The sequence below is a fragment of the Agelaius tricolor genome, unplaced genomic scaffold, assembly GCF_023055355.1.
Source record: "Agelaius tricolor isolate 1412-34295 unplaced genomic scaffold, bAgeTri1.0.p SCAF_4, whole genome shotgun sequence".
NCBI lineage: Eukaryota > Metazoa > Chordata > Aves > Passeriformes > Icteridae > Agelaius > Agelaius tricolor.
The window spans coordinates 36,005,369-36,017,381 of record NW_027269264.1 but is presented as its reverse complement, the minus strand read 5'-3'; the positions used below and the strand labels follow the sequence as shown (position 1 = coordinate 36,017,381).

Sequence of the window (12,013 nt, the reverse complement as noted above, 5' to 3'; positions counted from 1 at the left end):
ACGATGATCACATGCAGCGTACTAATCGCATCTACCAAACCCAGTGCACCTTGCGTTCTAATTTCCTACCCAAACACAAAAACCCAAATATACATCTTCAGCCTGTGTCTGATCATCATAATCTCATCCCACTGCTTAGGTGTCTCAGCCTCACAGACTGAACATGGAGGTAATGCTTCTGTGAAAGCAATGAGCAAAAACCAGGCACACAGTCAAAGCCATGTACAGTTATTCAGGTCCAAAACACTCCCGAGGATTTTCCAATTAATATGAAAGCACAGATTTTTACCAAGACATTAGGGCTTACCCCCCTATACAGCTGAACAGTTGCATTCCAGCTTTTCATGGAAGTAGGCACAATTGACATTATCTGATATACCACCGCGATAGAAGGGCATCATGATGCATACACAAAGTTCAAGGCAGAAAAGTTAAAATTGCCGTTGGAACACCCACCTTTTCTTTTGGTGGATTAGACTATGTAGACTTTGGATGTATTTATGTGAGTAGTTGGGTTATTATTATTATTATTATTATTATTATTATTATTATTATTGACACTAATTCCACTTGAAAGTTAAAAGCAACTGAATTTGAGAGTCAAACCCAAGTGGAGGCAGCCACAGAAAGATAGTCTGCCTGTATATTACCATTTGCATTATTGATTAATGAGAAAAAGATAAAAATGAAAAAGCTGCAAAAGCTGCAAGTTTGTCATTTGGAAACTTGCCGTGGGAGAGCTGGCAGTTTTTGCAGAAGAAAACACTGAATTACCCTTCTGTTTCAAGTTTGAATGCCTGTTGGTTTAGTGAAAAAGAGAGAGCATGGAGAATAAAATTCATTTTTTATCTAAGTGTATATAAGTTAAGAAGCAAGGAAATAGAAGTATCTGGAACTAAGGATTTACATAGATAAAAGGCAGACCAGATTTTGTTAGCACTGCAATGGTGCCTACATTCATGTAGCATACCCAGGATGCCCTCATAAAATTTCTGCATCTTGCCTCTGTTCTTATCAAAATTATCAATGCTGCAGGGTTGGGCTTGGCAGGGGGACAGGAAAGGTTACAAGAGAAAACATATCATTAATCCTGTTTCAAACCTTGAACTGAATTTCCTTCCTATGGTTGTCATACATTAACATATTCCATGCACAGTGTGAACCCCTTCTTCTCCCTCACAGCAGAAAGGCAGATGAACGAACTAGAACGACTACAGATGGGATAGTCTAGCACAGGTTTTCTGTGTCCAGAGGTCAGGAAGCACCCTCACCTAACACAGGGGATTGCATGAAGCCTCTGAGGCCCTTCAGCAGGTGACAAAAGCCTTGGCTAAATTGTGGCAGGACTAGTGGCTACTGTGCAATGGTTTTTCCCACATAGACATACAGGCTCTCTAGCCATGGCACAAACGTTTTCTTTAGTCTCCTGCAAGCTTCTTCACACATTGCTCCTCCCCTCTGGATGACAGTCCAGTGCTCAACAAGAGACTGACACTGTGAGTGTGGGTAAGTACGTGGGTAGGTCTTGCTACTCCACTGATCTTCCTTTCACACAACCTGTAGCAACGTACCCCATTTAGCGCTACTTTCCATCTGCAACTGTTTGCAATTTGAGTACTTAAAATATTATTAAGCTGACACAAGTAGATCATCACCACAAAAACTTGTCTTCCAAACTAGGCTAAAAAACCTCTTTCAATCATTACAGACTTGTCTTTCACTAAAACAACAGATCATTGTTTTATCACCAGCAACTGTTTTATCTCCAAAGAGAGCTATTTCTAAAACATTTACAGGAAATTTTCATAGCTATAATTTAATCAAATAATTGTTATTACTTGACTATAGGTTTTTTCACATTTTCAGTATTCATCACATTAATTTCCTTGCACTGGTATCATTAAGAATAATTTTAACTCCCAGTTGCAGGCCTTACCAGTGTACTGAGGTACAGGCTCAATTTGTTGAAGAAAACAATCCTGCAGGTTTCCCACTTCAGCAAGGGTTCCTCCAGTTACCAGCTTTAGTTCATCTAGTGTATCCTGGGCTCACAAGAAAAACAGAGCTTACAATTCTGGTACAACAATGGGAAGAATATGAAATATCAGACAAAGTAAATTCATTTTTTAAAGAGAGGGAGTCCATTTCATATGCATGCAGGGGTCCTACACCATTCCCTTCAGGACCACCCATTACCATTTGAACTGTATAAAATCTCTAGTCTTTGCCTTGCAGATTTTGATATAGGTTATTTCAAACTCTTTTTTTTTTACTGTTCTAATTAATAAAATCACACATACTAGAAGTTCCCATATTTCTGTGGCATATGATTTTGTTTTAAGTGCATCCAAAGCTGTGGTTTTTTCCTCTCCTCTCAAACAGGTACATATATTCATGTCAGGAATATGGACACATCAGTCATTCTCTATAAAAATAGGCTCACTTTCAAGCCTGTAATGAAACAAAGTAAGTGGGAAACCTTGGGGGGCAGAATGCCTTTGTACCTTCTAATAAGTATTTTTGATTAATGATGATGGAAGATGCTGTGGAAGACACTGTTTATCTCAGACTGCTGATAGGGACATGACAGGAAGCTTTATCAACTCCTGCTTGGCAGACAGAGGAAGAAAAACTATTGCAATCAAACAGATGAGGGTTTCACTCTGGCACCAAAAGAGTCCTTCTTTCTTTTGTCTTTTTTAGGCTTTTGGCATATCATGAAGAGGAAAGCCACATACACAGTCAAGCATTGCTCATACAGGATAGCTGGAAGAAGCCAGTGAAAAGCTGCTCTTACTGCACTAGCTGAGTCCTTACAAAAAGTCCACTCCCCAAAAAACAACTAGATTGAAGTGAAGGAGGCAGTATGTTTTTAAAATTTTATTTAAAAAGCTAAAAATTATGTCTAAAACAAATAGCATAAATATTATAGGGTTCATGTGAGCTAAGATTTCACCTGCTCCATAGGAGCTTCTATTTACATTTATTTCACAACTTAATATTAAAGTATTACTGTAGAGAGCTTGGCTGCTATGAGGACTGAGGTTTGAATTCAGTGATCCAGAGGTTCAGTGGTGATCCCTCTAAGTCCTCAGCCTGTTCCCAGTTTCCATGCTCACCTGTGGCTTCTCTTGGAGAGTGCGCAATTCAGCTGCCACCACCTTCTGAGACAGTGCTGAAAATGGTTTTGGCAAGTCCTCAATTGCACCTACTTGCAGGCAGTCCAGATACAACTCTATAGTGCTCACTCCCTGCTGCAGACCACTCAGCCACAAGATGACAGCATGGGGTTTCCCATCAGCCAGCTGGATGTTGCTAAAGATCACAGAATTCAGCCTTCCATCACTCTTCAGATAGCGCAGAACCGCTAGGACAAAACACACAGAAGGACTATCAGAGGGTAGCAGACAGCCCACGGCTGATCAAGGAACATCCTCTGGAAATCTGCAATTGCTCTGGTATTTTTCCACATGTCTGCCTCTGTAAATGCATCCCATATGCAGACACAATGGTAATAATAAACGGGACATTGACTCTCGAAGCAGCACTAGCAGGATGCTTGCATGACATTTGTGAAGCTCTGTTGCCTGTGCTGAGTTTTCCTCTGCTTTGTCCAGGCCTCCCTAAATGTCTTAACCAAAGTCACTTTACAGGCCATAATGTGCTAAAATGCAAGTGGTAAAGTTACAGGGCGTAGCAGGCAGCCTCCAGTCAGCACTTTGGTATGTACATATTTGACAGACCCAGAAATACTCTGCAGAAGTGTACAACTAGAAAATCAATTTTAGTGATGCATACTGCATACAGTGGAGCTGTCTAAGAGTGCATCCAAATGCATAATTAAAAACCAAAGGAAGCATGTTTCCAAACCAATAACCTGCACTTCTCTGTAACAAACACTCAGTAAAACCAAAGTATAATGCAGAAAAGACATAGTCCACTCCTAGGGATGACTAAACCTTTTCTCAGCTCTTTTTAAAAGCCTTAGTGACTGACTTACCTGACAAAAATTCTCATTTCATTAAGTAAAATGCACCATCAAAAAAAGCCCACAGCAGACAAATACTCTTACAATAAATGCCTGCTGAGTAATATTGAAAAGAAAGTCTCTTTCCTAAGGAAATTGGATCAGTAAGCTAGAATCTGTGAGCCAGATCTCTAGGATCAGCTAGCTAGTCCTCTCCACAAAGTCTCTCCCTGGCTCTCCAACTGCATTATCTGCAGAAGCAACGAGCTGAATGCATCTGGACAGTGCATAACTACCCTGCAATATCAGACAGACCTTCAAAGATCCCACTGATCACCAGCTGACAGCCTCTTATTTCCTGATCATAATAGTTATGTGCATGAGGAACCAAGCTGCAGAGACATCAGGCATCTAAATATTTACGTGCTGGCTCTTGCTAAAGTCTGAAATTCACAGATGGCTGGTACAGTTGTGTCAAGTGAGACCTCACAAATGATCTGACACTAAGTCAACCAAAAACTGTGGATATAGTGGAGGTAAAAGCTCATACTAGCTTTGGACCTAATAACAGCTACTTACTGAAACCATCCAATTTCTATTCATTTAACAAACTACCTTGCCATCTTTCCACTACTAATAAAATTGCTATGATACCTGTTTGTTGCTGACCTCCCAACTTACTGTGCACATGCTCCCTAAAATTTTTTTAATTCCTCAGTCTAATGATAAAAAACCCCCAGATTTATACCAGCATGAATGGGGCAGGGTATGTCTCCATCTTTGAAGTCTACACCAGTGCTAGAGCCTCAGCAGCTGTGATCAATATCAGGAATGTTTTCACTACTGTCTATGTTAAAACACTGCCAGAGCTGATATTTCTGCAAAGGTGCATGAGGTCACCAGTAACTCGCTAAAAGGTAGCATTTCTTGGCAAACTCAAAGATACAGCAAGAGAGAGTACATTGCAGGCATTTTATTTATGTGAATATTATGCACGCCTGGCCATATAAAATTGGATCTGGGCCCTGCACTCAGAGTGACCAAACAAAACAGTAGCCTAGAGAAAGAAAGAGGAGATGGAGGCAGGGCCCAGAACAGACCCTGCCAGAATAGTTTCAGGACAAGGAGCAATCAGACTTGGAAAGAAGATCAAGTATTCTTTCCTCAGCCAAAGCCAAATATTCATCTGGTAAACTAGAGTAGGCTTTTGAAGAGAGATTTTCTTGGATCACAGCCTCCACCTCCAAGATTTAACTCATACAAGCCCCTGCAGTATGTTTGCTGATTGAATATTTTACAGAAATTCATAAGAGTGTCACGTAAACTGCTTAAGAAACAAATTTTCAATTAAAATAGGAGCTGCTTCACAGAATTGTTTAACTGCAACACTTCTATGCACTAACTGCTGTTTGCTCCATAAAAGAATAATTAAAAAAGGATAAGAAATCCATGGACGCTATCTATCTCTGAAAGACATAATTGTCTACAGTAAGTTTAGCTGTTAACTCCCTAAATCAGATTTGGGTGCTAACTAGAAGGAACATGCAGAGAAATACCACAGATATGAAGACCCTGCATTTTGCTGAGATGCCAGCATTGGTTCATCGCTTAAGCAATGCTGTTCCATCTTGAGAGGATCCACACAACTCACACACTCCATACTTGCAGCTGACATGACAATCTCGTGGATGCAGTTTAACTTACTGTATGAAGTAGCTATAGGGGATCCCTAACACTTCAGAGAAATCACGTGTGAAAACACTGCCTACCACTTGCTCACTGCCATATGCCTTAACTAAGGTGCTCTAAAGTAGTAAGGAGGCAAAGAAATCCAATGAACTGTCTTGCTGCAAAAAGCCTCCCTCTCTTAAGCCAATCTTTTACATCAACCTGATGGTCAATCCTTTAAATCAAATAGGTTACAGATGTCCTCTATCTACTCAACACTGGTCACTGACAGGACAAGTTGCTCCATGCTGCCTATGCATATGCCATTATTGCGTTTGTCCTGTCACAAAGATGTAACTCAAACACCAACCCACCGAGGACAAAACCAAAAGAAACCATGTAACCTTCCACCAGAAACACTCTAACAGGCTTAAGGGACTGTCATGCAGTCACACAGACAGTTTGGAAAATCAGGTCGATATGTTCAAATTTGTATGTAAATCAACACATGAGTGCATATACATGTGTTCCTATATATATATATATGTATAACAGACACAAACTTGTATGTAAATCGACACATTTGTGCATATACATGTGTTCCTATATATATGTACAACATTTGCACACATAGATGTGCATGTGCGAGAGGGAGAGGGAGTATGTGTAATGTATCATTTATTTAGCAATTAAGTAAATCAGTGTTGGGAATTGTATGGCACTTTTGATAAGGCTGTGTGACCATGTATTACCCATTCCCTACACACACACACAGTTCTTATTCCCTTACCTCAGAAGGATTTTGGCAGACCTGATAAAACTACCAATGTTTTATTGAACTCATTCCCCAACCATGTTTAACGAAAAGATATGCTTTTCTTCTTTTGCAACATATTGAATAATTTCCCTATGTAGAAACTGAAATTCCTCAGTAGAATTTCACAGTATATTCGATTTAGCTAATTACTTGGTAGCAAATTACTATAGCAGTGGTGAAGTCAATGCAGCAACAATAATGTACATAAATCAACAATCAACAATAAATCAATAAATCAACGATCTTTCACTGAACCTTAAAACTGTAGTATATCCCAGACCTGGTTTACAGATCAATGAAACTATTATTATTATTTCTAAAAGTGCGGCAGTTCCTGCTTTGACTCCTGGCTAACGCTTTATTTCACCCAACAGATCTAGTAAGTGCTGGGAATATTTGTCTTGCGTAGTCACATCTAACCTCCAGGGTCATTGGAACAAGAACCTGCCTTTCATATGCATGAGGCAGCATGTGCGTATGTCCCTCGCATTCCTGAGTAATAAGAACCAGTGATTATCCCTAGGGAAAAAAGGAAAAAAAAAAAAAAAAAGACCAAACCACATTGTCTCCTTTCTCCATATTCCATGGTTTTTTCCTCCTTTCCTTTCTCAGCATTGCTCAGAGTAAGCACTGCAGCCAAGTGAAGATACCAGCTGATTGTCAGGTCGGTTTTCCCCGGCCAGGAGAGAGCAGCATCAAGGAGACGAAGGCAAGAGATGAAGGGGTGAGAGGGGATGTGAAAAGTGACAGTATGCAACAGGAATGACTCAAGCACAAAGGTTAATCACACAGTTGTCAACATTCATCTGTTACACACCAGTGACTATGGATCCAACACCAGTTATACCATACACATTCCAAGCAACTCACCTTTACTCATCCGTCCCATTACCGTAAATTCAAAATACTTGCTGTTGTCAGCTGATGAATATAGGCCAAAAACAGTGGCTGTGCTCTTTGGCTGTAATTTGAATGTTGAGAGCAAGTACACTTCATTCAGCATAGGATCCCCAAATGCTTGTTGCAAGAAGTTCAGTACCACTCGCTTGTTTGAATAAGGAAGAAGATCAAAAACTGAGGGGAAAAAAAAAGCATATTTCAAAAGAAAATTAAATATAATAATGACCAAAGAAGAATTATATTTGAAGCCACATATTGGAGATTGTATACTCTTCCTACCAAAAAAAAAAAAGTTATCAATATGATGATCGTCTGTAAATATCATGAAGTTCAAATCCCCGGCACTGGAAGGGATATCTTAAGCAATCTGGTCTAGTGAAACATGTCCCCATAGATGCAGGCAGTTTGGACTAGATGGCGCCTGCCAGCTACAGCTATGATATTCTATCATTCTATCAAAATATCTATAATTTGTTGCAACTATTTTAACTATTTTTATTTTTCAAAGGAATTATTGATAAGTTACTAACATAGAAATAACTAGTTTTCAAATTGAGGTACGCAAATATTTTTAGGTAGATCTCAAAGGTGCTTCTCTTCTGAGGATTCACCTCAACAGAAAGCTTTTTAACCTACTTCTGCTTTCATAAATTCAGATGTTTGTGTTCACATTTCAATTAGATAAGGATTCAGCATTGAAATTTTCAGACAGATTTCCAGAGTGCTCATCCTTTGATAGCTTTTGCAAAACACCAATTAAAATGCCAAAAAGCCAGGTAAGCAATATGATGTTCACAACCTTCTCACTTCACTGAGTTTTCAGAATATATATTATACAAATAAGACTCATCTTTCCTTTCTGGCAAAGAAAACAAAGAAATACAGGCCTGACAAAAAACAAAACAAAACCCACAAACCCTGAAGGCATAGTGAAAGCTCTTTCAAATTTTTATTTTAGTTTTTCCACAATGCATAAGCAAAGAGTCTATGATTTTACACATATATAAGTCAGCTATGTCCTTTATGGCACTGAAACAATGAACTGGGGTTTTCCTCAATGTTCCTAAATCCACGGCATCTCCAAACTCAATAAACGCTTCTGTTAGGTTTCTTGATTATCTCCTATTCCAACCCACTGCAATTAAAGCAGTATATATATTATACCCTGGCAGTAAAGTCTGATAAATATTTTGCACAACTGTTTAAATATAAGAGCACACTGAGCCATTGTATACCACTGGCCTCCATAGGCCTACTATAGCTGGGCCATCATTTTCTCCCACTCTGGAACACTACTGTAGAGCTCTCACTAGAGAAGAGTTGTAACACCGGGCAGATGGCAAAGGCACATGACAGCACATTGTGCCTTAGCTTGATTCAAGCCCGTGGTTGTACTAATAAGTTTCGTTTCCCAGGCTGAAAAAACACTGGTGGACCTTATCAGATGAGCCTTGTCTGTGCAGCACAACCCTGAAGCTGTTGTTGTCTATAAGGTGATGAGCTCATCCTACAATTCCAGTGTTTCTGTAAGTTACGCACAGGAAAAGACTGAAGAGCACTCAAAGAACAACCACATGGGCACGCAGACCTTCCCACAGATATGCGGGAAACCCTGTTCCCTTATACTAGAGTGTGGGTTAATGCTGCTCCCATCACTCATTCTGAAGTATCCATTCATTTAGACACTAATGTTATTTCCAAAAAAGAGAAAAAATGAAGACCGTTTTCCCTTCATTTCATGAAGTCATTGAAATAATCTCTGAAGTCTACACTTACATTGGGTCTAAGGATCTCATCACTCTACAGAGAATTTGCAGGACACACTACAAAAAATATCAGGCCCTTGACTTGCATGCACTAGTAGTACTGCTGTCAAACAACTAAGACATATATATGTAAGGTGGACTTGGTCAAAAGACTTCATTAAGTTCAGATTTACAGCATACCAGGACAACCACTGTTCCCACTGAAAGCAGGGACTTGGAAAGCAGAAGCAAAAGGCTGGGTGCCTCATCACACTTAGTGCAGAGAGAGTAGAGCAACTGCCCACATAAGAGACTGAAATGCAACTCACTACTGTGTACAACAGCATTTTACAAGGAACAGACATTCATAAAATACAGCTGTGTTTCCTCAGCCAGAGCAATGCAATACAATACCAAAGACTTTGACAGCATGAACTATAGTACAAAATATATACATTTTGTTCAGTTCTAGGTCTATTGGCTGAATTTCTATCAATTTCTGTGATACTCATTAACCTATGCTAGAATCACTTAAAAATATTACAAAAGTAATGACTAAACACTGTGAAACATCTGTCTAATGTTACAGAAAACATTTATTGAAATTTTTGTTATTTACATCTTTAAATTAATACTCAAATTGGTTTGGCAGTTGTGTTCCACAAAGCACAGTGTCTCAGCCAGATCCTTTAGCACCATGTTATCAAACTCTTTCCTGGAATATCTTCACTGACTAGTATGTGGATGCATTACATGATCAGATCCATCCTTAAGCACAATGCTACACACATGCTAGCAAATGCAGCTAACAGAAGAATGAGGAGGCTATGAAAATTCATTTTACATCCTTAGTAGAGTTGGCAGAGACAGACAGCTCTTGGCCATTATAGAGACAATTATTTGTTTGGGAGAAACAGGGAAAAAAAGATCACAAAGATTTCACATCTCATTTTTTGAAGAACCCTGTCTCTTTGTTCCTCTCAGTGGAAAGGCAGACTTGAAAGCAAATGTACAGAATATGACTGACAAAGCTGAAAAGCACAAGCAGCTGGTTCTAATCCATGTAATGGATTGAAAACTCCAACATGCCTTCATGCCTTCAAGCACGAGTGTGCATACCCACTGGGCTAAACTGAGCCTGCTCATGAGACAGACCAGGAATTCTCTCCTGCACCTTCCTTCTGTGGTTTTTAAAATAGAGCTGCTTACCCTCCTAACCAAATGCTAACAAGGGATGAGCTACATGGTGAGACAGTGGCAAACCACACTTTGGAAATCTGCCCAAACCCATCAAGGCTAGCTTTTCAGATGAGAGCTAGAAGGCGGATGGAAAGTGCTAGGATGAGGAAGCATGGAGGAGTGAAATGAGTGACACAGGAGAGCATGGAACTTAAAGTACCCCTTCTTTTCTCTAACTCTGTTGCCATATCACACCAGCTTTTTGATACCTTCCAAGGCTGTTTTCTGGTTACACCTAATCATAGCTGTAGATGTAAACACTGCTCCACTACTGTTCAGCACTTTTCGAGGTAATTATTAACGGCTTAGACACTTGGAGTGAAATCCTAACCCCTACCACAACAATTTCCCACTGACCACAAGAAGCTGAAAGCATCCCTTGTTGAGAGTGAAGTTTTTCATTGGCCACTGCCCCTGACAAGTTAGAAAGCTGGCTTTTTTCTAATCCGGTAATAGGCAACTTGTCATTACAAAAATTCTCTGAAATGTCTTCACATCATAAAGATCTACAACAAAGGCTTCTGAAAATGCAGCTATATTGTGATCAGCTGTCTTTTAGATCTTCTTAAGTAATAACTGATTGACGTGTTAAAAATAATTCTGTAAGGCAGTGGAGGGGGTTAAAAATGTAGTGAAAACCACAAGCAGCCTTAAGGTTCTTGGAGTAGCACGAAGTTGCACTAACTGCTGCACTCGGCAGCCGAGCTGGCTGCAGTCACAAGCTGCTACCGCAGAGCAATACCACCCACTTCGCTCAAACTCTAAAATATAGCAGCTCCTGACTTACTACGCGCATAATATTGCCACGGCAATGCTGGGTTTAAAAGTACAAGTTTTCCTATGGATTCTACTATGTAGTAGAGTTTTCCCGGCTTAGAAATTCACTTCTCATTTAGGAGAACTTGCAGCTGGAAAAGGCTATTCAGATGCTCTACGCACCCACCAGCACACCTACAGAAACACTTTTTGCAGGCTGCATGAGAGGGGCTGTCACCGCCATCTCCTCCGGTCCCCACCGCTAGTCCGGGCGGCTCCGCGGGCGCGATCTGCGCCCCGACGGGCAGCGGCGGCTCCTGCTGCCCGCCACGGCTCCGGCTCCCCTAGCACCTGCAGAGGCGCTGCCTCTCGCTGCCAGGCAGGACTCCCGGCGGAGGGCAGGGGTCGGGACACTGGCAAGCCCAGAGCCTTCCCAACGGAAGAGGGACAAGGAGAGCGCGCTCCATCGGGGGCGCGGGGCCCTTACCTCGGGGGGCGGGCGCGGCGGAGCGGCCCGGGCACAGCTGCAGGGCGAGCGGCAGCAGCAGCAGCGCGGCGCCGCGCTCGCACCCCATGGCGGCCGCGGGCCGGGCAGGGCGGCGAGGGACGGCCGCCGCTCCGCACCGGGCCCCGCTGTTTAACGGGGGCGGCCCCGGGGCCGGGCACGGCCGGCGGCAGGCGGCGGGCCATTGGCCGGGGCTCCCCACGGGAGGCGGGCGGGGGGCGCGGAGGGGGACGGCCGAGCCCTGGGGGTGACCAGGAGGGAGCGCGCCGTCGGAACCCCAGCCGAGAACTGGCACTGATGGAGGTGGCTCGGACAGAACTGGAGATCCTGGCGATGCCCCCCCAAATCAACACCTGTGAGGACCCTGTCTGGAGTCTGCCCTTTGAGGAGCCCTGGAAATTGCAATGTATTTAATC

At 41.8% G+C, this 12,013-nt stretch overlaps 1 protein-coding gene across 2 annotated transcripts in view; it reads right to left on the bottom strand.

The window, feature by feature from the left end:
* The window catches only part of THBS4 (thrombospondin 4), a 38,892-nt gene extending 27,162 nt beyond the window's left edge, over nucleotides 1-11,730 (bottom strand). Inside the window, exons 1-4 of one of the 2 annotated variants that reach the window (XM_071425269.1) lie at nucleotides 11,580-11,730; nucleotides 7,323-7,526; nucleotides 3,120-3,367; nucleotides 1,937-2,042 (exon numbers count right to left, since the gene is read on the bottom strand). In XM_071425269.1, coding sequence (XP_071281370.1) covers nucleotides 1,937-2,042; nucleotides 3,120-3,367; nucleotides 7,323-7,526; nucleotides 11,580-11,667 — 646 coding nt within the window. In that variant the 5' untranslated portion in view covers nucleotides 11,668-11,730. Of the gene's footprint in view, nucleotides 1-1,936; nucleotides 2,043-3,119; nucleotides 3,368-7,322; nucleotides 7,690-11,579 lie in introns of those variants that run through there. The other variant, XM_071425268.1, reaches the window with a different exon arrangement.
* Nucleotides 11,731-12,013: the final 283 nt, after the last annotated feature.